This window comes from Micropterus salmoides, unplaced genomic scaffold (assembly GCF_014851395.1).
Source record: "Micropterus salmoides isolate LMB-PRFRI ecotype aquatic unplaced genomic scaffold, ASM1485139v1 Ms_hic_scaffold_4, whole genome shotgun sequence".
Taxonomy (NCBI): domain Eukaryota; kingdom Metazoa; phylum Chordata; class Actinopteri; order Centrarchiformes; family Centrarchidae; genus Micropterus; species Micropterus salmoides.
In genome coordinates, this window is record NW_024043372.1 from 16,344,450 (window position 1) to 16,370,405 (window position 25,956).

A 25,956-nucleotide genomic window follows, 5' to 3' on the forward strand; every position below is an offset into this window, starting at 1 on the left:
AAGTTAAAAACCCTAAAATCAAAACTGTAATAAAATATTTCACTCATATATCATCTATCACTTTCTGAGAGACTCCCATTATATCCGGTACCCTAAGGAAATTGTCTGACGTCTTCATCTCACAAGCTGTGGGGAATGACATACCTGTTGAGGTGGAGGGGCCTGCATGTAGCCTTGTGGGGGTGGTGGGGCCTGCATAACGGGCTGGGATGGAGGAGGTGGTGGAGGAGGAGGATGAGGATGTCCAGTGGCAGGCTGGTAGCCAGACGGTGGCGGCATAGGCTGACCCGTGGTAGCCATGATGTAGCTGGTCTGAGGAGGGGGGTGCTGGGACAGCACCGTGGGAGGAGGCTGATACATTGGGGGAGGCTCAGGGTTCTCACTGGAGCCCTGCCGACTCAGCGTCATCTGGCTGAACTGGGGTGCTAGCTCTTCTCCCTGTGAGAAATGGGAATGATGTCACTGGTGGGTTTTAATTACTATTACACTAAATACAAAACTATTAGTATGTATCCAGATTACACAGTATTGAACTGAACTGCAAATACTGCTCAAATACTCTGAAACACTAGCAGGCATTGTTGGCCATTTCCTAGTCATTAACTAGAAAAAGATCTACACACTGACTTAATATTTAATGCACTTTTTAATTCATACCATTAACTAAAAAGTGCATTATACCAAGTCACTGCTTGCATTATCTACAGATATATAAAGTTACAGGTCATGCTCTATAGCTTTATACATCTGTATATAAAGTTATAGATCACTTCAAATTGGTTGCAGACCTGTTTGCTACAAGTATTTATATGTCAGTGCCTCTTGTGAAGTTGTGTAAGGTCTAAGTGAGATCTGAGTGATTGATTACTCAAGTCATAATGCTACATTAGAAAAAGTGGGAGAGCAATGGAGACACGAGTATTAAAGGAACATCAGCATTTTGGAAAATACCCATCTACCATCTTACTAAGAGTCAGATGAGAGAATCAATACAAATGTAATCCCTTTGCATCCAGTACAATAAGACTGTTTGGCTAGATTGCGAGATAATGCCTATGACAAATTTTGGCAGTTGTTGGATCTTCACATCCGACTGTGGGTTTGACAGAAAACAAGTATATTTCTGAAAACACTTTAGTTCCTTTAAGGTCAGGGTCTATACGAACACTCATCTTTGCTGCTCATGTGGCAGAACATGTTCTTGGCTGATTAGGATGAGAGCACTGCAATAAAAAAATATATATATTTCTTTTTATATATAAGTTAATTAAATTATTTAAGATAGAAATATTACAGAATGTAAACACAATTGTCAACTGTTAGTCAGTCTAATAGGATGACAATCATATTTAAATGTTTCTCAAAATTAAAAATCAGATATGTTTCCATATGAGTTTGTGAGGGTTAGGGTTACAGTGGCTCAAATACATTGAGTTTTGCAAATTCTTAACACATGTCTGTGCACATTTATAGAATGTGTGACAGTAATTAGCTTCCGAAAAAATAATACACTACTTTGGTAATAGGTGCTTGGAGGATTAAAAATATTCTTTCACATCACAAGGAAACAAAAGTTTATATATCATTACAACTGCCAAAATAAAGTACACTTTTTTGGTCAGAGCAAATCACTTTTGCTTATTCATTCATTTGCTTAATGAACATGCAGCCAATCAAATGGAAGAGCACACAGATTATTACACAGCCTGAAGAAAAAGTAATACCTGAATGGTTCAGAGCAGCAAAGGCATAATTCATCCTAACTAATATGAACGAGAGCAGGGTATGAGAGTTGAAGTGTCTTGCAGAATACAGCAATAGCTAAATGCAAAGTATGAGGGTGTCAGTAATGCAGTCTTTAAAGGTGTGGTATGCAATTTAGGAGAAATCCACTACGATGACAAATACCATGATATATAGCGAACAATGACACCGCAAGTAATGTCATTAGCATAAGCTAAATTGTGGGGGTCGCAAACTGTCGCTATTGTTGCTGCGAAGCTATCATGCAGAGAGGAAAAGAATTTCCCAGAGATAGCACACCAGCTACAGACAGCAATACTCACAACTGTCCTGCGACAATAGCTAACATCACAACAACAACTGCATGTCTTGAAGAAGTAGAAAGTAAGCTGAATGTCCATGGGCAAGTCATTTAACGTTATCTGTCACATAAATCATGGCTGAAAAGGCCGGAATAGTGTTGTGTGGTTCGGTGTGAGCCACTTTCTTTTCCATTTACAGAGCTAGGGCAGAGTACAAACACTGGATTCTTTTCCTGTACACACACACATACACAGAATGGACAGCTTGTGGGTCGTGAGGATATACTCGCTGCATTTGACAAAAAAAAAAAAAACAGGTGTACTGGATTAGCATTGCATACCCCACCTTTTACTAAATTAATATGTAGAGGTGAAGCTACAAGAGGTGTCAGTACCATTGTGTACTGCTGGGGAGGAGAAACTGGCAGGAGAACCTGGGGGCAGGAAGGGCTGGAGTAGGAGACAGGCTGAGAGGGCTGCAGAGATGCCACCGGCTATGCACACCACCAGAAAGAGGGAGGAAATAAAGAGGCAGAGCAGAGTAGAGCAAGAGAGAGCGAGAGCACCAGTGAGAGGGAGGGTGTCAGAAGCAGATGGAAAGAAGGGAATAAAGAGAAATTAAGACAAAAGACAGAGATGCGGGTTAGAACACAGAGGAAAAGTTGTTAATGAACAGATGGATAGAAATGGAAATCAAATTTAGTTTCTAAATATTATACAAAAGCAATAAAACTCAACTAAATGAAACGTAATTACAGCCACGCAGAGAGAAACAAGAGAGCAAATGGCGGTCATCAGATATGTTGTCAATGACTATCAATAACTTTTATACTGTTGCTCAAAGTACCTTTTCCTTACATATCGCCAGATTCAGCCTCAAGCACAACATTCATTTAATTACCAACCCAATGTAGAGGAGGAAGGTGAACAAAAGATCACTAAATATGCCACCAGAACAGTAAGTACATCCTCTGTAACTTGAAAGTGTGTCTTTGTTTTTACTGATATGGTTGACATAAATGCAGGTAGTGGAGGTACATACCTGAGCAATCATGTGGTTGCCCATGGGGTGTTGCTGCGGGGTGGGCAGCAGGGCAGTCTGAGGCGGAGGCTGTGGCTGTTGTGATGGGCAGGGTAGTAGGCTACGGCTAGACTGGGAGGCTGCAGGTGGGGGACACACATCAGGACTGACTAGGGGCAGGCCTAGTGATGCAGAAGAAAACATGATTGATACAGGGAATAATTTTGCATATTAATTTTGGCTCTGATCAACATGGTTAACCCACCAATCCTAATCAAAATAATTTTGTCTTACAAAAATAAAATTCTGTAGTTATATTAATGTGTTTTTTCTTGCATTATCCTCTATTTTACAACATAATTTAAGTTTCCAGGGCCACTTAACTCAAGTTAACATTCCAGCAAGAGGTGAAGCATCCCTCTAGTCCAAATGTTTTAGGCCTTGTGTTAATTATTGAATAAAATATGAAATAAATTATTCCTGGGAATGTTCAGTACAGTTCAAAAAACAAAATACCATATTGAACTGAATATATCATAACATTGTTTTCTGGATATTACATTTGAAAAAGTTGGGGTTGCATTATATTCAAGTACGAGCACTGGTGTAACACTAGCTCATGCAGAGAGTGTTGCATTATGGCTTGTTGGTCGAATAAACCATCATCAAAACTAGTTCTATTCGACCATGTACAGACCCTTAGTCAAGGTACTGCTGCTGCTGCGTAAAAATGGGCCGAGCGTGTCTCCTGACAACTTTCCTGCAGAAACTGCAAGGACTTAATCATCTGTCGACCAGCCAAAGGTAACCGGTGTCATTTTAACATTGTCAATTTAACAATGAGGAGCTCAAAAAGAAAAATGCTACCAGCTAGAGAAAATATTTCAGACTGCTTCTAAGAGCCTGACAGGAGAGAGTGTGAATATGCAACCAATAGACAAGCTAAACAAATATCGGATTTACTTTGTGCTTTATGAGAAGTAAACCATGTTTCACTTTTCAAGAGAAAGGGCTTCAAGGGTGAGGACTTTTTTTTCCCCTTGGACCAGTAGTATCTTAAAGGAAACTTTTCCAACAGGACTAAAAGTGTTTTGTATCTTCAAAAATTCCTTTTACAAGAAACAGTGATTAGGGGGTTTGTCTTATAATCAGTGTAGTTTTATACTCTATACTACATTTTTTTCTAATTACAATGAAGTCATATCTACATTATGACTTCACACTATATGTAAAATATAGCCTACACGACTCGAGGTGATGCATTTTATTCATGATCTGCTTGCTTCACTTAAAGTAGCAAGAATTATAATGAATAGTAAAAGCTAGTGTTTCAGTTGGCGAATGCTCGCCTTTATGACATACACTAACTGTCTCTCCTTTTCCCCTAAACTTTCCTTCAGTCCTTACCAGAGCGAGAGCCTTTGCAGCTTCCCTGGGAGCCTTTGTTGCTGCCAAGGCTATCCCCTCTGGTAAGGATGGAGATGCCAGAGAAGCTGCTAGCCTTAGTGACGGGCGGCCGGAGGGTGCGGTTGGAGCTGTCTGAGTCCGTGCTGCTCCAGGGCCGTGGCTCCAGGCACTTCATGTCACTGTCTGTGCTGCTTTGACGACTGCTAGATGCCCTACTGGAGCTCTCACGGTTCCCTCTGAGAGAAGACAGAACGAGGACGATAAAGAGAGATAGAGATGAAATGATGAGGATAAAATGGGAATACACGCAGTAAAGGGGGAAAATTAAGAGGTAAAGAAACAAAAAAGTTAAAGCAAGAAGAGTTAAGAAGTAGCAAGTGAGAGATGTGAGCAGAGTTGGAGTGGAAAGAAAGAAGAACTCACAGAAGGGAGACAAAAATGTATATGTGTAGGGTGAGGAATATTTAGAAAAGGGGAAGATGTGCACATAGGAGAATTTTAAGCAGAGAACAATGTAGGTGGTAACAGAAACGGAAGGATAGTCACAGAAAAAATAAGATAGAGGGGAGAGCAGAAGCAGAAGAGCACAGTAAGGTCATCAGCAGGTAGAGAGGACACACAGTGTGACAGGCTTTAGGATGGGGCATTCAACACAGATGCAAATTGGCTGGTTTAGTGAAACCACAATACAAATCAGGCAACAAACCACCAAACAATATTATTTCCAATTTAAACATATGACCGACCACACACACACACACACACACACACACACACACACCCCCATCCACATAGGAAAACATACATGCAGGGAGTAAAGATGCTCCAGACAATCAACACTGGGGGTGTAAGAGGATAGTACAGTGACACTGGGTGATACAAATTTCCATGAATTCAACAAACAAACCATCTAAGACTGGAGACAATATTCACATAAAGGACTTTACAGAATGAGTACTTGCATAGGTATTATATATTTGAATACAGATAAACAGCAACACATGCGCGTAAGATACTTTTTATTAATAGACAAGAAATTACATAGAAATAGACACACATACACCTGCAAATGAATACCAAATGTACATCAACACTCAAGACAGTAAAAGCAGATGTACATCAACACTCAGACTCACACACACTATCTACAAAATAACCACTTGCTACCACTGGTTCACCACTATGGTTCTTTTAACTATATTGCCGTATACACACTCATTGTGCTGCTGTGATGCTGTCACCCTGGATAAGGGCAGCTGCCAAGAAAACCAATGATCACACTGTAAGCGTAACCACCACTCTGGGGAAACCCCTCCATCACAAGTGAATGGTTGGGTCTGCCATTGACATATCAGCATTAAGAATATTACTGCTCCATTTGAATGTCATTGTGCTTATAACTTTGAAAGAAAAATGAAATTCACAACAGAAAAATGTGCTATACATACTGTGGTGTGGCATTAGGTTGAATGTAGATAGAAAGCCTTGCTTGTGAACAGATACCTACAACTCTGCATTGAGGACGGCAGAGTAAACAAAAAAAAACAGCTAAGTCAGCTGTAAACACTTGCTTTTTTCATCCTCTGAGAACTGGAAGAGGGATATGCACAGAGTACGTCCGAGTTGAGAGAACAAGATGAATTCAAAACATGTGAGGCTGATTGTGGGAATCTCCATGACGAGAACTGGGATGCGGTATGGGTTGTAAAACCCTAGTAATAGTGAGTGGTGTTTGAAGGTGGCTGAGGCTGATAAATATTTCAGGGAGACTGTAATTAATGGAGGATCTATTTTGAGTCCTCTCTTGGCACAGCCTATTTTAAGGAAGGGTGGGTGCTCTGTAAAGGGAGGCGCACTCTCGTTCGCTTTGCTCTGCAGACAAAGATGAGAGCAGGATGAGCGGGAGGAAGAAGAGGAGGGGGGATTCTGCTGTTGATCACATGATACTTCATCTCCACTCTCTCCTCACGACAGCATTCCCCATCACACGCACAAAGAGGGCAAAGCAGGGAAGCTAGGCTGTTGTTGTTATGTCCTGCCTTCACTCTGTTTTTATAAGGAGGCTCACAGAAGAGCTTCTTGTTTTGGTGAAGTCTGGGGTTTAATGGCGTTCTTAGTTTAACAGCATGTATTCTGTAAAGTTTAACAAGTATACTTTATATCAATCCTAGGGCTGGGATGTTAAGCTCATTTTTAGTTGAAATGTAAAAAGCTTCAAACTAATTATAAGTGCTATATTAGATTACATGTCAACCTCCAATGAAATTTCTGCAAGTAGCACAAATAAAAGTCAGACAGGAATTCATAAAGACACCTGAAATGGGATGGTTCAAAGGTTGAAGATAAAAACGTTAAGTATTAGAACTACAAGTTACTTAAATAAAAAGCTAAAGAAAAAAAAGAAAAAAGGAAGGCTACTGCTAAAAGCTAATCTTCAAGCCTCTAAATAACATGGCGCACACAAGAAACAAACAGCAGAATGTATAGAACATACTTTTACATAATGAAAATGACAAAAACATTATATATTGTTGCATTCTAGATCTGAAACCTTTATTAGACAGCAATAGAGGAAACGAGGAAGAGAGATGCAACAAGGGTCCCAGATTGGATTATAGCTGAGGCTACTGCGGTCTATATTTGACAACCTCACACTTTTAAATATCAATTAATAATTTAAGTAGTTTTTTAAGAAAAAAAAATGCTTAACATAACTGTTTACCGCTTCTAAAATGTGAATATTCGCTGGTTTTCTTAGTCCTCTGCAATAGTAAACTGAATCTCTTTGGATTTGGCTTGCTGGTCGGACAACAAAAAGCAACACAAACATGTCAAATTGCGCTTTGAGAAATTGTGATGACTTTTCCCACCACTGTCTGATATTTTACAGAACCAAAAAATTTATCCAGAAAATAATCAGAAGATTAATCGATGAAAATAATTGTCAGGTGCAGCTCTTTTGCACTTGAAGCAAAACACGGTCTTTTCTTTACAGTCTCTTTACAGCACTATTCCATTTATGCACCTCTTACATATTTGTATGTGCTACTATGCAACAGGTGACACGTTAAGAAAAAACTACAGAACTATGTCGACCACAAAACAAACAGGTTACTGTGGAAGTGATGCGGTTACTTCATATAAAGAAATGTAGTTGACGGTGGATGGGTGGAAAGGTAAGTAGGTCAGTCAGTCCCCAGTGAAACCACAAAGCAGCCATGCATGGGCCATGGGAAGCCCCACGGTGCAATTCTGGAATAGCCATCAATCAGCCGACTATGTCAAGCAAAGATATTAAAACCACCACAAGTCACCACTATCATCACCAAACCACTTTCAAATAATGGGCATGGCAACACACAAGTCAAAGTCAGCAGCACCCCAATACCTAAAGATCTGCCTCCTCTTTTGAGAGCTAGAGCAGTAGCCCTCAGTGGAAAGTCTGTTGGGGTTAACATTAGGAGAAAATGCTAAGGTTACAGGACTGGATTGGAGAACAGGATGGGGTTTAGGGGAGGGTGGGATAAAGAGGGGAGGAAGAGGTAGGCACAGTGCAGAACTTTCACCCCTGAGAAGAAGGGAAAAAAATAACGCATACAAGGCAAAAAACTGACTGTTGAAAAGCCCACGCTTCCTCTTTCTCTCTCTCTCTCTCTCTCAGCATATTATGTCCTAATCTTTTAACTTCAATGGCCAGGCTGCCTAGGGATAGAGGCAGTAACTGCTGTGTGAGCTACCTTATTTCTAGAAAACATTTGTTTGTCCACTACCTACAAATCTTTCTTAAACATGGTTTAGCATAACAGACAGTTTTGCTTAGAAGAACCCTTGAATTTTTGGCACAGGAGAGAAACATCAGCAAATGCATATTGATCATTTGCCTTGCAATGAAAGTGTCTTTTAAAACTAAATGTTGTTTGAAGTCAACTCCATCAAACTTTTGTATGGGCTGGATTAAGAAGTGGTCAGATTTGCACAGAGAATCAATGTATAACCTGTAAAATGTTTATGGGTCTACAGCCTCCTGCCTTTCATGACTGAAACCTAACAATCATACTGTAGCTTTAAGGGGGAAGGTGGCAAGGATGGAGTCTAAACTGCACACACTCTACTCTCCAGTGGTATGCATGGTCTTACCTGTTGTCGTTGATGTATCCATTTTGAGAGGACTGTAAAAAAAAGGACACCTGCACATTATGAAATGCTTCATTCATCAAGTAGCACTTAAGACCAACAATCTTTGCCCATCAACCTTTATTCAAGTTTAACATCAGATGTATTTAGGATGTAAAGTGTGACATACAGTGCAGTCTTTCTTTCTGTAATCTGCTCTTTTCTTGCCAATTACTGTGTAGTTTTACCTCTTCCTATCTCTAAAAAGTATTACAATAAAAATCACTTTTCAAATGAGCTGTTTACAACTCACACACATGCACCAGTGTTTCTCACATATTAATTTATTTGTGGCGGCCACCACATCATCAACGGTGACCGCCACATATAGATTTTCATTTTCATTTGTTTTTTACGGTTTAAAATGGGTAAACTGGTAATTGGGTACAGAGCTGCACGCAGCGCATATATTCGCTCAGCACCTCTCGCTCAGTCTCTCTCTCTTTCGCGCGCACACACTGACAACGGAACACACCTTTAGACAAATCTGTCCAACACAAAGTCAATGTAAGAGACCCACCTCAAAAAAGTTATTAGCAAGTAGTCTAGCTAGTAGCCTAGGACAGCTATGTTAACATTAGAAAAGTGATAGTCAACCCCCCCGCGCCACAGTTACACTGTCATTCTGTGGGAAACACTGCGTGCCTTGTGATTAGGAGTGGCAAGAAGAGACTGCTTTATATTAACGCATCACATTAACGCAGTTCTGATTCTTCTCCAATTAAGAAATACTGCCTTCTCACTAGGAGTCAATGGTAACATTTAATGACTGAGAAATGAATTGTCCTTCCCAATGTTTGTTACCCTGTCCAGGTCCAATACTTACTTCTCGGGCAAAGATCCGGTCTCGTACCCGCTGATATTCTTCCTCTCGCTCTTCAATGGACTTGCTACGTCGCCCGTCCTGCAGTGGCACACGGATCTAAAATTTGATAAAAGAATGGTATTGGAAAAATTCTAATATCTAATCTTCAAAATGCACAAGTACATTCTGATATTTTATGTTAGCGCGACCTCCTGTAAATGTAAGTAGCAACAAGTCACATGATAACAGTAGAACGAGAGGGAGAGCAGCTGCCTGCTGTCAAAACATAACAGAATGGAAACTGTGCTAAATGAGTGTTTTGAGGGGCGGAATCAGCGTGGGAAGGTTTAACACCACAAACGTGATAGAACAGAATCATTCTACAAAAGGGATATGACAAATATGTAGAAGCATTAGGCGCCAAAGAAAAGTGTCAATGCTTAAAACAAACATTGTTGGAAGGAATGAAGAAGTGTGAGAAACTTCCTTCAGACAGCAACAACACAAGCAGAGTTGATACAAAATTATTAAATTTATTATTTTTTATTATAATGATCAAACCATGTTTCCGTGGTTGAAAACAACGGGTTTCGATGCTAAACTGAAAACCCCAGAAACTGCCACACGGCTGTACAAGCAAGGTATTATGTTCATTTTGAAAGGAATAGAAAATGTTGCAGTTCTGAGTTTTATAGCTGACAAACAGCTAACATGTGTATCTTTTGTCAATACCAAGTCTGACAGCACAGTGGATAGTCAGGTCTTGAATTGCAAAAAGCACAGCCACAGGCTAAGCAATTTTGTGGCTCAAAGACAGAGAATAAGAAGCAATGGAGTTAAGGTATTGCAAAATGAATACTGTCAACTGTGTGTCATTTTGAAAGACAGGAACATGGAAGTTTACTACATATGAATGGCTTTATTAATAGTTTAGTGTTGGTGTTGCTGGTATTGGAAATGAAAAAGTGGTATCATCTCCAGTTCTAATTTTTATTCATCAACAATCTAACAATCTAGTCTTTCAGTACATAAACAAAGATTATCCCCTAACATTTGTCATGTGTAGTTATTAGACCTTACAAAGATGACATGACATAATGCAGTTGAAAAAATAAACTTGTTTAAAATAGTACTTCGAACAAAAGCACAGCTGATTGCTGTGTTTTGTTGCTGTGTCATATCGGCTGATTATATCAGCATGCCGATTTATCAGTTGTGCTCTATTATAGATTCCTAAAATCGCCTTCCACATGCCATTTTCAATCTCTGTTGGAACTGACGCTGTTTCACACCCACCTGCCAAATGTGTAATTACAATAATGTACAGTAAACCCTGTTCAAACCCTGCATGCTCTTACACACTGAAAAGGAAAAAAAAAGGACCACCGTCTCAAAAATACATGAGATAATCCCACAGCAAACATATTTTTGTAGTTACAACCATCAGTCAGTATAAAGGGAAGGGACATGTTAGGACGACACTCTTCAATTTTTAAACGTAGTTAATTAATAAATGTCATGGTATACAATGCAGCCTACCTGATTATCATCCTTGTCCATGCTGGCATCATCTCTCTTAAGGATGAACTTCTTCTGGAAGTCCATGTTACGTTCATCTTTGATGTGTTCAGAGAACCTTTGTTCTGGGCTGTAGAAAGTACAAAGACAAAAGGCATGCTTTTTAACATGCTAAAAGAAAAATAGACAAAACATAACATTTGACTGCATTGCAGAAAGAAGTAGGAAAGAGTACTAGGAAAAAAACAACAGTTTTAACTGTTATTGTGGCAATGATAGTAGTTCTAAATCATTATGTTAAATCTGTGTTTTTAAACTTGTAAGTTTCATGATTTGCCACCGTATGCCTTTACATATCCTCATCCATTCATGTGGAAGACTAACTGTTAAGGTGCATCTGACTGCTGTTAACATCAACACAAGCATTATCATCTGACAAACCTATTGCCATTTTTCTTGTAAGGCAAGAAAAGTTGTTCTGCATAAAAAGTTGATTACAATTAGTGAAGGTTTCCAGATTTACTGTGTATGACCACCCAAACCGAGACCAAGTCAAGACCAAGACCAGAGTTTATCGAGACCGAGACAAGACTCCACTTGCCAGGACACTCTTGTAAAAGAGATTTTTAATCTCCAGGAGTTTATTTATCCTGGATAAATAAAGGTTTGAAGACCAAGAATTTTAGGAGCTGAGACCAAGTCGAGACCAAGACCGAGGGAGGGCGAGACTGAGTCAAGACCAAGACCAGTTCCCCACATTACATGACACACACTAAAATGTGGAACCAGATCATAGGTACTTCTCAAATTGATCTGAAAGATGGGTGACCGTTGTTAACGGCAACAACGCATTTTTAATTAGGGTTATTTGATGAATTCGAAGCAAGACGTTTTACATCCGATCAAAGTTAGGATGTTAACAAATAAATCAGACAATGCAAAAGCAATTTATTGGTATTGATATGTTATGGTCTTGACTGGTTTTGAAATAAAATCCAGAGTCCTCAATGTCCAAGACCGGGACAAGACCGAGTGCAAATGTGGTTGAGTCTGAGACGAGACTAAGACCATCAAAAAGTGGTCTCAAGACCGGTCTCGAGTACTACAACACTACTACTGTTAGTAGAAATAGAAGAAGAATAGAAGAAGTGTTGATATAGGAAACTTAAAATCATAAATTTGTAACATCCCTAGATTTGTCATCAATTACTATTAACCGATTGCCTTACTGTTTTACATTATAGATTTAACACCGTTATTTTCTGGCTAGGACACAATGCAAATTCATTCATTTCAGACATGAGACTTTCTAAATATGGAATACTTTACACTGTCTTAGATAGTTAAGAGTTGAAAGAATTATGACTTGCCCAAAAATCAAAGACTATTACGGTAAAATCTGTCCATTTGGCAGATTATTTCACCATAAAATGTCCAAGTAACTTATTCTGAGGAAGGAAGATAAGTTATATATATTTGTAAAACGCATCACACATTTCAGCCAGGAGTCAAGGCAAAATGTTGGTTCTTTAGCAACAGGTATGTTTTTGCAAAATAACTTAACTACTACCTACGTACACCTTCTCCCCAATAGCTGTGGGGTATAACCTAACTTAAACAGCTTCTAAATTAACATCTTCTCTGTCTCGAGTTCACACACAGTGTGATAAGCATACTGTGTGGTTGTGTTGATTAGTTTAGATGCATGCAGGACTAAGCTGCCTTCATTTCTCAGGTATTTTGATACTGTGTCCGCGTTCAGCGAAAAAAAAAAAATTTGTGGTTCAGATTGTTCAAACAGAGTTCATGGCTGTGGTTCCTGTGTTATCGCAGCAATGTTGGCCTGTTATTGTGTGTTTAAATTACATTATTTATGTAGCCTTCTGGATTTAATTTGCATATATAGCTCCTACAATAACCCCTATTGACACCATTACAATCTTGGTATCTGGAAAGATGAGAATAAATGGCATTTCTTTAGCGTTTTAAACTCAGTACATTCTGTGCATACCTATATAAAGATTTGGAAAAAAAATAATTCCAGATCAAGTTTCCTGTAGACTTTAGACTGCAGCTGTTGAAGACTGGACCAAAGTCAGGAACTACACTCACATGCGTGTGTTGCCCGTCTTGTTGATGATAACAGCCTTGCCTGTCTGATCCACATTGTGGTCCATGCCGAAGTAGGCAGCCACACGGTGCAGCAGCATACGGTGATAAGAAGTCATCTGAGGAAACTTCTTATATTGGTTACTAGAGGGGAGACAAAGTTGTAAGCAGCATATGTTATTTTCACAGTATACTTCAATGAATTGCTAAATTACTTTTCTTTTTGTTGAATGGTGGATATCTATTCTGGAAGTGTACATTTCTTTGTTGCATTTCAAATATTTTGAGAACATAACCCTCTTGTGTTTGTTCTATGTAAAAATAAATGGATGGAAATGCATTCTAAAGGGATTCTGCGATGTTTCACCAGGCTGTCTGAAACAACATCCCCTTTCACCCAAAATTGTGTACCAGACATTTCTAAAGAACAGTGGTTAATACTCAAATTATGACCCATTTGTAACTCCTGTAATACTGTATCTTCTCTGCGGTCTTGCTTCCCACAAGAATTATCCTCTCTAAAAAAAAGTTTTAGGTAGTTTTGGCAAATTCTGAGGTGTTTGAAAAGCAGGAAGTCCCACGTTGGAGACAATTCATTTGAGGTTAGATGATTTACTGCTTTCAGACATTTTTGATCATAATACTTAATAATAACAGTATTAGCCTAATAACAACACAAGGTCCTTCCTAGAAATATCATCAGCCTAAATTTCCTCCCTAACATCAACTTGCCATATTTATTTCATTACCTCGGCAATCTATAAATAAAAAGGACTGAACATGGAAGGGCCAAATTTAAATACAAGAGAGTGGTTAGGAAGAACGTGGCTTACTTGTCATCATTAATGAACTCCAGGATATCTTGTTCTAGTTTGAGCAGCATCATTCGATCCCTGCTGGGCGAAAAGGGAGGGGGGGGTGTTGAGAGGGAGGAGCGGACAAGTGAGGAGTGAAGCGAGCATACCAGCCAAAGATCAAAGGAATGATGTATGGCAATAAATACTTCCAACAATAATGGTTGTATCACCTCCATTACAATGGTGATCCTTCCAACATCTTTTTCAAACTGCATTTTTGTCAGTCCTTTAAACACCCGGATGCATTCATGTTGCCTGTTAACGGATTATCAGCCCTAACATTCATAACATGTGGCAAATTAATTTTGTTTTTGCCATTTATAAACAACTATGTATCTGACCAAATAAATCAACGTAAAATGATCAGCTCTATCCCATCTAGCTCATTTTCACTTTTTTGTTCATCTTCCGTTTCGTACCTGGGATTGTTTTTCAGTGTGTTGACCAGAAACTCATGAACATCGATGCCCGTGGAGTCAGTGTATTCCTGACTGGAGTCTAAGAGAGAGGCAGACAAGAGGAAGAGAAAGTTGAGAGACTTAAAAAATAAAAATAAGAGACTGACTGTCACTAAAGTACAGGTAACACAAAGTGTTCAGATTCAGAATATTGCTGAGCATTGCTCCTAAAATGGCACCTCAACACACGACAACGACATTACAGGATGTTCATGGAGGATAAACATACGCAGATAGCATGAGACACCAGCTTGCTGTTCTTCTATGCTGTCAGGCATACACACACTCTTCAGGGGATCATTTTCCACTACACTAGACAGTTGGGCAAGCCAGTTCATCTCTGCTTCTCTCAGTCTAATGACGCCTGAGGGCCTCTGGTGAGAGAGGGAGTGAGGTAGGTAATTAAAAAAAAAAAAAAAAAAAGAGGGAGGGATCCTATTATCTTCCAGAGAAATTAGCTTGACATTATATTAGTTGGGGTATTTAGAATACAGTGGACATCATGTTTACATGCAACAGTCACGACAATACAAACCTTGTTTAAAAATGTGGGACATTTTAAATGACACTGTTATTTCGCGTTCACTGTATTTGCGTAAGGTAAAAAAAAAAAAAAGAAATCTATTTATTATTAGATATTTCAAATACCTTTTAATCTCGTCTTGTGTAAGAGTAAGTATGATACTAGGGCTGGGCGATACAGCCAAAAATGTTATCACAATAGATGTGAAATCCTTTTTTCTTTCAAGTTTAAAGGCTGATATTTGCTCCTGAGTGAAAGTTGAAGAAACCAGATGGTTAATTGTGGTTTTAAACTATTCTTTATGGACATGACAAACACTTGATGCCAAACAGTGGATCACTTATCATATCTAAGGCTAAAATCAAGTCAATTGACAATTTGTCAAAAAGTCAATTCGTTTGTGATTCAAATGAATCAAATCAAACATTTATTGAACATTTGTTATACTGTTTTTGAGAAACATTATATTGCAATAATTATGATTGTTTTATTGCCCAGCATTTTTTTATGGTACAAACACAGGTCTCTGTAACACGCTACAAAATGCATTTAGCCTCCAAAGTTGCTTCTTACCACGTGACAACATCTTTCGTGGAGTCTTGTCCTTCTTCTCCTTCTCTTCATTTTCATACTCGTCCTTCGAAGACTTCTCCTCTTCCTTGTCTGATGGACAGCTGATGTGAAGCTGGATGATATCCTGGAAAACGACATTCCATTGCTATGAGAAAAGATGGTAAATTTTTGAATTCTAATTTGTTTAATCTAGTAAGCATCGTTAATCCTACAAAAACTGTATTGGCATACAAATAACGGCACTTGTCTATCTGCACTTGGTTTGGACTGAGGTTAGGGTGAGGGGTTAGGGGTTAGAGACAGGAACAGTACCGATTCTGGAGGTCCATCATTGGAGAACGGACCAGAGGACTCCTCACACACTGCCAGACTCCGTACCAGCTTCAGTTTGGCATTAGACTGCAACAGAATTACACATACATTACCTGTAAGGCTGTGTGTTTTCAGGGGATTTCACTGAAAAGTGTAGCTGCTTTAAACGCAGCAGATCACTTTAAACTGTTTTCATCCCAATTTTATGTATTACATGCACCCAGAATTAGTTTCCTGTACATTGTAGTAAACAAGGTTCTCTTGGTGACTGCTGCTCCTCAGGAAAATAAGTGAGACAACTGAAGTACACAGTCAGTGCATTTTGTCCACGCAGTCAGTTAGGGGATATTATTATTATTCCATTAGCAGTTCGTGGTCAAAAGACAGACTGCAACACCAGCCAAGGAGCTCAACTTCACACTGTATCTGAACGCAGCTTGCTCAACAGAATGGAAGCAATGTTGGAGAGAGAGATAGGACCACACAAGTCCACTGTACTCCACACAACTATGTCTTTTCCCGAGTCTACTACATTTGTAGTTAGATGCACAATTCTTAACGTGACAGAAGATCAGAAATGTATTTTGGCATCATTCAGTGCTTTATAAACTAATAGTGTCTCTAAGATCTCTGAACTGGAATGATGTGGTCCACTTCGGTGTTAATGACGACATGAGCAGCAGTGCTCTGAATCAGCTGCAGCTTAGATTTTTTATTTTTTTTATAAATACAGACAGCGTTACTGTAGTCGAGTCTACTGAAGATAAATTTATGTCTTTTCAAGTCCTACTGAGACATCTGTATTCTTCATGTTATAGTAGGCTGACTTAGTAATTGTCCGAATGTGGCCGTTGACCAAGATTTCTGACTTGCCAATTGAGGCCGAGCACTGACTTTAAATCGTTCTTCCTTGGCTCCAAAACCAATTACTTCAGTTTAATCTTTGTATAATTGTCTTAATGGTCTTAAATGTGTTCTTCTCATTCACAGCCTTACTGAGGTCACACCCACTTTTAACCCTCTCATAGGATTTAAGATTTTAAGCCAATGATACCAAGTAGGTGGTCCACTGCAGTTTAAAGGATTAGAATGTTAATAATGGAAGGTCGTCTTATACAACAAACTAGCAGGAGGTTATTTCAGGGAGCAGGATTGGGAAGTTCTGTGGGGGACTTTTGGAAAGATGAGTATTTGGTTTTGTAGGAAAAAAAACCTGAAAACTTACCTTGGCCCTTTTCCTGCCATGGCTGTGATTAGGAGCCCGTTTCTGTAAGAGAAATGTGTTATTTTACTGATGTTTATCATAAGGTGAACATTAAATATACATAAGAATTCACTACCTGCAAATTTAACTACATATAATGCAGAATAGACAAATTTACACACATTTGGAAAGATTTACATTGTAATTCAGAAATCTGAGTTTCCCAAACTCACGCTGTACCACTTATTACCACATTTTAAATGTTAAATACATTTTTATGACATAAACAGAAGGCTATGGATTAATATAGTCCGTAAAACTTTGATTAATAGCCGGGGCTTTTATTTGCTAAAATCACTGAATTGACCCTGCCTGTATTTGGGATAGGCATCCACATGGGGCAGGCCTTTAATATAGTTTTATTAAACTACTTAATAAATCCTTCATTTGCATAAACAGTTTAACGGTCTAAAACTTCACACTCGCATTCTTATATCGTACCACCTGCGCATCCTGTGAGGAGCTTTCCTCAGGCTCCAGGCCATCTCCTGTCCCTTCCTTGGTACCCTGTGGTTGAGGGGAGGTCTTGCCTCGACTGCAGGGCTCAATGAGTGGCCCACTCTCTCCCTCCTGCTGGATTTCTGTTGTCAGGCTCACTGACATCTTCTTAGGGGAGGGGGAGAGGGTGGGAGTTGGGGAGGGGTTGGGTGGAGAACCCAGGAGTGGCTGAGAGAAAACAGGCAAGAAAAAGAGAGAGGGGAAGTCAAGTTTTAAAGACCAAAAGGGCTATAAAATATGATGACAATGAATGACCAAAGAGAAAATTGGGAGAAAGAGACAGCTAAAGACACAAACAGGATATGAGAGAGCGTGAACTACTATACTATCAGGGCTCGACAATAACGGTGGCCTATTAGCCCGGGGCCAGTGCAAAAACATTAGTATTTGACATCCTGCAGTTGTTTTGCAGCTCATGGCGCGCACCGTTGTCCAATCCAGAGTTGTAGTTGTCAAATGTTATTTCTCTAATCTCAATCAAGCGGCAACCTCTGGGTCTGAAAGTGAAACCATGCAGACAGAACTTAAACCTGCATTCTCTCTAACGGCCAGCAGGGGGCAAGTCTGCTGGTTGAAAAAAGAAGTCCAGTTCCATTACAAATAATGGTAAAATGTTGCTACTTCTCAGCTGAATTATAACCTCAGTAAACACTTTCATAATGAGTTTATGGTCTCAGGTCACTACCATGGCGACCTGTCAATCAGGATAGAGGCGACTCGTATCCACTGATCTGTGTACATTTTTTTTATTAAATGGCTGTCAGCAGGAGAGAGAGCACGTCATGTTTGAGTCTGTTAGTACGTTTTGTTTTAAAAGTAAATTGTTTTGTTAACCTTTTTTTTATAATTTAACTGTGATTACATTTTAGTTTAGTTTTTTTTTACATCCAGTATTTAATAACCGATTAAACAAGCTAACAGTATAACATAACTTATAAGTCTTTGGTTTTGTTGTAACACTGATAAATAACTTTTGGAAGGAGGGCCAGTAAAAATTGTCTTTGGCCAGTAAGTTTAATGTTGAGCCCTGACTATTTACCTGTAGGTGGTACCAGATCTGTGCTGGACTCTTAACAGTGAGTCTGGATGGAACCACACGCACAGAGATAAGGGGAACCCACTAAGGTAGTGTACTGGGCTGGGCTGCAGCAGGGGGCGAAGCACAGTCCATATCAAGCCTTAACCTTCGAGGTGGGGCTGTGAAGAAACAACACAAAGGTGAAAAATATTAATAATACATGTTAATCTGAAATTAAATTTTAATTAAGATATTAATCTTAATTTGTTACAAGTAAGGAACGTTATTTTTAAAATCACAACAAACTATACAGCCAAACAAATGTTACACTCATACTGCTTACACTGCCCCTAGTGACCACTCAACTCTGATGGATAAAACAGACTTTTTAGCCAGTTTGATACATTAACAGCAGGTTGGTGCCAGTAAGGAAACGTTAACTAAATAAAGACCAGCAAACCCAACAAGGTTGTTACCTTCCTCTTTTGTTTGTGTTAAAGCCAGAACTTTTTCATTCCATTCATAAGAATCATTTACAACAAACTTGTCTCAAGATCAATAGTATATTTAATTCAACTTTCCCAGTATGGTTACAAACTTGCTCAAAAAGACACATCTTTAGCTACATTACAATAACAACAACATGCACAACAGAAACAGGCAGCAATAAAGGCAGCAGTTAAGACAGCCAGACAAGGGGGAGGGGCGCAGTACCTCTGGTCACTGGGGCCTCTCTCTTTTCTTTCCCTCTGGCTCAGTGCAGCAGCATGGTCTGTCCTCCAGTCAGGAGCTCTGGACACCAAGAGGAGAAGAGGAAGACACGGATGACGTCATGTTTCACACACTGAGTGACTCATTGCTGCTGCTGCTGCTTGTAGCAGGGAGGGGGACAAAGCAGCTCAAAGCTCAGCATACTAGCACAGAGGCTTAAAAATGAGCACCACAAATCAGTACTTAAGATACCAAAACTGCTAAAATGTTTATTATTTGACTTAAAATGCAGGTTTCTACAGTGTGGGCACCAATCTTTATGAATGGGACATATGTGTAACTGAGAAATGATGATGATCATCTGAACAAACAATATAAACACATACACTTTTAAACCCTGTAGGTAGCTTTCAAATGCATGTACTTCCACCAATTACACAATTATAACCAGTCTTTACTTACTTCCCCTAATTTACATCATTAAGCCCATTTTCCCAGCATAGAAAAACATGACAGAACTGAAAACAGCTTTGAAGCAGTAACTCTGACGTCTTAGGCTTTACACCCATACACAGACCACACAGATAAATCCATCTGTCCTACAAACCTATTTCCTCTGGTATCACAGGGTCAACAGCAGCAAGTTCTGTGTGCTTGCTGAAGAAGCAATGCGTGCATTAAGTCCCATGTGCATACAATGGTAAAAAGACGCACAGCGAGAAAAAAAGTCAGGCATCAGAAGTGTGATTGCCAGATTGTATGCATGAAGCGTGGAATGGTCAATTTCCTGCATGTCCCTGCTTGTACTGCTGCGCTGTGCCGTCCTGTGCTGCAGGATAGATGAGATGAGTGAACAAACAAGGCAGGGATTCCCAGCGTGGGAAAGACCCAGGCAATGCAACAGCAAAGGCGTCATCAGCAGCTGCATAAGCATTACACCCCCATCACTGACCAGGACACCCACATGCCCCAAACCCACTCACGTACAGCAGCATGGAATACAGCCACACTACCTACTGGAGGCAGCCTCTTTGAAATAATCTACTCCTTTTGCTCGCTCACACACACACACACACACAAAATTCTTGCACAAAAAGACTGAATGGTTTTGGATTAGAAAGCAAAGATAATCATTCATCTCTCTCTCACGGCTGAGCGGACCATCTTAGCTGGGAGGGGCTGCAAATTGTGAATCAAACCTAGAAATGGGGTACTTATGAATAAACCAGCTTTACCCATTCTCTCCTCCTCCACCCATTTCTCTCTTTTTTCCCCACTCAGCTACTCACCCCCCCTCACCCCACCACACACACACACACACACAGGCCCACTGGGTTGCCAAGGAGATGGTAACGTCATTCTCAACTGTTAACATTTGTGTTGAGCACCCAGCAGTGAGAAAGGCAGGGTGAAGAATGATATTAAAAATAAATACTTGGATTGCAGGGTGTGTGGACCGAGAGGAATGGACAGACAGACGCAGAGAGAACATGGCAGGATGAAGAGAAAAAGTGAGAGACCAGGATATGCTATTGCTGGTGTTCCAATTTCTTTTAAGTTTTAGGCAATCTTAGACTGTGATACCGACAATGTGGGTGCTCAGTCATCTGGGTCATGGGATATCAAGTAGTAGCAGAAAGTCAAATTACTGTTGCTGAACTAAAAAGCCCTCTGAGGTGAGTAGTGAAGCCTTGTCATAAACTAATGGCCACTTAACACACAAATACTCATGCCCTTTAGCACATTACATTAAAAATGACAGATTATCTAAACACATAATGGATGATACCCTGAATTCAACACAGTTCATATCACAAAGTGATGTAGCTATTAGCTCAATACAGAAGTATGTCCATGTTACTATCGTATTCTGCTAACATTCGTAGCCCTACTACCATTACCTTAACATCCTTATTTACATTAATTCATTTAGCTAACGCTTTTTTATCCAAAGCGACTTTCAATTGCTAATTATGTCAGAGGTCGCACACCTTTGGAACAACTAGGGGTTAAGTGTCTTGCTCAGGGACACACTGGTAGATATGTCAGTGGGACACACCAAAGGCTTGTGTCTTACCCACTGCGCCATCACCAGTGTTATCAGGCATAAGAACTTAAATATAATGTGTTATAATACATGCTACATATTGGAGACCCAACAACTACAATACCAGCAGCAGCACAAATGTCTTCCTATTATGTCCCAGTTCAGTCAGTGTGTCGGTTGGCCTGATGATTGCATCTCTCTGCCAACTGTCTGCATCATCACATGTGTCTGCAGACATGCAGCAGGGCAGCTGATTCACACAGGACTCTGGCCAGTTATGTCACAGCAAAATTGGTTATCCACATTATGCTGGCCTCATAAAACCACATTTACAGGCTGGTGTAATACAGCAGGATAGCGGCGCTTTGATCAGGCATTTTAGAGCAAATATAGATAACCCACTTAATGTCCTAAGAACTAGCTCCACTTGACAGATTTCTACCACTTTTGCAGTATGTGTGCTATTTTTCAAGCCGATTTCACTACAGAACATTAATTTAGTCCTTCATACTACTAATGTGCTCATTTCAGATTTTTGTGTGTGTGGAAGCAATGATTAACTGAATTATTCTGCCACAAAAAATAAAAATAAAATAAAAAAATCAGCATGCATCGACTTAACACAAATTTTGTATGGGTCCCCCTCTCCTGCATGCCAGCCTGAATAATCATAGAGCTGGTTGAACAATCAAATGATATTACCAACAACCGCTTTTACATTTCTTCCAGACACTTTCTTTCAGCTATGAAACAACATCACAGTTGCATGTGTCACTATCAATTTATCGGTCCTTAAAACAGTAACACAGCCCCCCGTTTTCTGTTATAAACAAAACTGGAAATTGTGTATTTGCTTAGCTTTGGTTAAAAATTTTGAATCAACTGTTTTCCGAGGACATTCATCAGCGTGAAATGAACCTTTGCTTAACTTGTAAATAACACAATGACAACTTTAAACATTTAAAAAAAAGATGGCTTATTACAAAATCGGTTTCACAAAACCTCATGACACCCACATAGGTGAGCACATAGATGGAGCACATAGGCAGACACCCATTAACCACAAAAAAATAAAAAAATAAACAATCATTATCATCTGTCAATGTAGTGGTGGCACATTGACTTTGCCGGGTCCTAACAAACCAGCTGAGACCAGGGATGAAACGGTTACCAGTTTAATGATAAACCACGGTAAAATTCCTGACTGTTAGTATTACCATTTCAGTGTGGTCGTATTTTGGTGAGGGAAACTTGATCGAAGAAAAATGTTTTATAGCAGGTGCAGAGTAAGTTAACTTTTTGCTCAATGCATGATGTGGGGACTTCATAATGAGGGAACAAGTCAAGGTTCGTTGGTCTAACTTGATAATAGTTTGTAAACTGAAGCTCTCGGAGTTACCTACTCTTGTACACATTGTTCTGCTGCTGTATACATCGTTTGCCTGCAGACTCTATTCACCCATTGTACATGATAACAGTTACATACTTTAGTCACCCAACCAACATAATTTGTTCATTTAAAATCCAACGATCATCGAAATGGTTTTCGTTTATCAGGTCATTGCAAATAATTTATAACATCTTTAATGTTAATGCACATTTGATATGATTTTACCATATCAAATACTTATGTTCACATAAGGTATTGACTGTTATTTTAATGCTTACGCAAACAAAAAGTGCACAGCGCTGTTTTTATTATTTCTGTATCACTACTTTCAGAACATTTACAGCACATTTTAACAATACCACGATAATACTGATAAACGTGAAAATTTTGCTCACTATAATTGTGATATGAAATTTTCATACCGTTCATCTCTAGCTTAGACACACAGGTCATACGCTGCCCTGCCCACAGTGTCAAGTTACCACACCACAGACTACCAAAGGAAGGGAGTGTGTGTGTGAGTATGCGTGCATGCATGTGAGTGAGTGAGTGAGTGAGTGAGTGAATGAGTGAGTGAGTGAAAGAGACAGAAAGCTATTTGCCTGGTTAACACTGTGTGTATGCGTTTAGGCACACAGAATGTATATCACCACTTCAGACAGTAGGCTGGCCGGACAAAATATTTCAGGCAGGTATGAGCTCACTGTCAAATTTAGCTGCTCCAGGTCAAACTGGGTCAGGGTCTCAGCAACAGATAGCATCGGGAGAAGCCAAAGAATTGAGAAGGATTCTACTGCATGGCGACTGGTATGAGTGAAGAGCTCATCGGTCTTTAAACTGATTAACTAAATGGATTACCAGGGTCTGAAATTATGTTTTTTACTCACCTGCTACTGTGGCAGGGTCACTGAACATTTCTACTGGCCACTCAATGTTTTGTAAGCCACTTCTGAAAACTACATATGATTTGTAAACACCGAGTTAGTGGTACCAGACAGCAGAAATATGGAATATAGGTGACCTGAAATGTTTGCCTAGCTAACATTTGCCCTGTACTTGGCAGGTGGCAGGTGCTAATTTCATTCCCTGCTGATAATTAATGCCTGGTTACCTGACAGACATCAGGCAAATGGAGACAAAAGCCACAGTTTGATACCAGCTGTTGACAAAGAGCATCAACGTATGAAATTGTCAAGATGTGATTTTAAAAACATTACATTTGGCTACAAGTTAACCTATGCTCTTTAGCTGAAACAAAGTTAATCAATTTCTCAAATTAAAATGCCAAATACATGAAAGATATGTAGGTTCCAGATAGTCCAGGGCAAGGATTTGTACTTGGGACACAGCATTTTATTATTTTGTAGCACATGCATGCAGCAGATACATAAAAAAAAAAAAAAGTACACTTCAGATGAACAGATAAATCTACAGTCTACTCTGTTTATTTCTCATTAATGACAAGAGTGCAAGTGAGCAGAGAATGAGCACTGTGCATTCATACAATTTTGTGTGGGTAATGATTGAGAGCTGTGGCTATTAGTTATTTATTTAATTCATTGCATTATTTCAAATTTCATAATGGAGAAGCATGCGTAGCAGACATGCCTCTCCATTTTCTCTGCAGAGGCTGAATGAAAGGTGTATGTGAATGGAAGCGCAGAATGCTGCAAACAGGAGTGAGCAAGCGCGTACAAACCCACAGACAGCAGTGGGAGGGACACACACAGGCAATTCGACCCAATTCAGCTCCTCTGTATTCAGCTGCGCACCTCTCCCATTTGACGTCAGAGAGAACCCATTTCACAAAAGGCAGCAAGGTTATGTCTTCACAGAGCGGAGACTGATGTGTGTAGTAATGGCAGAGTTTGTGCAAGCTCAGTGCCTGCACATATCAGCAGCGCTCATGGTGTGTGTGCATGCCAGTGCTTGTCTGTGGCAGAGAGGATTCCCCTTTGCGTCAGTTGCACAATCTCACACAGGGAGGGGGACAAGGGGGGCTGTCAGAGCACTAGGGACTGTAGAGGAACGGCCCAGGCACATCCGTACTAAAAGTCTGTACAGTAAAAATATAGATACATGCATCACCGGCCAACACAAACACAGACACCAGAATGTGGTACATATTGCCTGCCATGAGCTATATAAAAACAAAATAAAGTGCCTGTATGGCTTAGAAAAACTAAGCCGGGAAACTTGGATGACCATAGCATCAAAGATTTGGAGAGAAAACCATCGTAACCAACAAGACATAAAACACTGATGAGGGGATGATCAAATGCTGTGGAAGACAGGGTTTCCATCTACATCTCTCTCTGTCGTTCTCCCTGCCACCCCCTCTCTCATTTCTCTCAGTGCTGAGGATACCCCTTCCTGCTTTCCGCCCCCTCCACATCAACCCCTCCCATCAATCTCTCTCTCTCTCTCCATCCACCCACTACTAAGTGTTAGCTCTCTGTCTCTTTCTTTTTCTTCCTCTTTTAGTGTGTCTTCTTAAATTGTCAGGCCTGCTGCTGACGCCATCCTCCTCCACTCAGCCAGCCCACTCACTCCTGTGGGACGAGCTATGACTCATTCTCTCCCTCCTTCCCTAGTTACCTATCTACCTACCTTTCTGCAGCTCTCTCCAAGTCTCCCTCTCTCTGCTGCTCTCACTAGTTATAACCTATGTATAGTTCTCTGCTATGTGTGGGGGAACATACAGAAAGTGTATTGAGACGGGGAAAAAAACTAGACTGAAGGATAAAAACACAAGGATTAAGTGGGTGATAAAGTGGGTGAATGAGATGTTGGCTAAGAGAACAACAGTCTCCCATCTGCATAAAGAATGAATGCCAGTGGATAGAGATCACAGCAAGATCACTGTAATAAATGTATTATTTCAATAATTTCTTATGCACAAAATCAGAAAAACTAGGAAACACTGTAAAACACCCAGTTTTAAGGTATAAGTATTTTATCAGATCATATCAGTTTGTAAATAAATTGTTTTCCTCTTGCGGTGCAACCGGAGCAGAGGTTAAAAAACCCTCTCACAATAATAATCTGACAAACAGTCGCTTCATGTTCTTTCACGCCAACTGCAAAGATAAATACATTAATATCCAGCAAAACATTTAACATACAGCATGTGAGCTAATAGGAATTAAATAGTTCATGTTGGAAAAGGGTTTAAGTTGCATCAACAAATGACACGACTGCATTACTCCATGTGAGAAACTACAACT

The 25,956-nt window shown here is 39.8% G+C and overlaps 1 protein-coding gene across 14 annotated transcripts in view; it reads right to left on the minus strand.

Moving 5' to 3' along the window:
• The window catches only part of LOC119885510 (R3H domain-containing protein 2), a 73,714-nt gene that overhangs the window by 17,396 nt on the left and 30,362 nt on the right, over window positions 1–25,956 (minus strand). Inside the window, exons 3-19 of one of the 14 annotated variants that reach the window (XM_038695564.1) lie at window positions 19,296–19,373; window positions 18,603–18,760; window positions 17,507–17,731; window positions 17,027–17,068; window positions 15,802–15,888; window positions 15,490–15,634; window positions 14,355–14,433; window positions 13,912–13,971; window positions 13,082–13,222; window positions 10,991–11,099; window positions 9,473–9,568; window positions 8,611–8,660; window positions 7,862–7,915; window positions 4,474–4,709; window positions 3,088–3,248; window positions 2,441–2,539; window positions 145–438 (exon numbers count right to left, since the gene is read on the minus strand). In XM_038695564.1, coding sequence (XP_038551492.1) covers window positions 145–438; window positions 2,441–2,539; window positions 3,088–3,248; window positions 4,474–4,709; window positions 7,862–7,915; window positions 8,611–8,660; window positions 9,473–9,568; window positions 10,991–11,099; window positions 13,082–13,222; window positions 13,912–13,971; window positions 14,355–14,433; window positions 15,490–15,634; window positions 15,802–15,888; window positions 17,027–17,068; window positions 17,507–17,668 — 1,815 coding nt within the window. In that variant the 5' untranslated portion in view covers window positions 17,669–17,731; window positions 18,603–18,760; window positions 19,296–19,373. The remainder of the gene's footprint in view (window positions 1–144; window positions 439–2,440; window positions 2,540–3,087; window positions 3,249–4,473; window positions 4,710–7,861; window positions 7,916–8,610; window positions 8,661–9,472; window positions 9,569–10,990; window positions 11,100–13,081; window positions 13,223–13,911; window positions 13,972–14,354; window positions 14,434–15,489; window positions 15,635–15,801; window positions 15,889–17,026; window positions 17,069–17,506; window positions 17,732–18,602; window positions 18,761–19,295; window positions 19,374–25,956) is intronic. The other 13 variants (XM_038695570.1, XM_038695569.1, XM_038695565.1 and 10 more) reach the window with 13 other exon arrangements.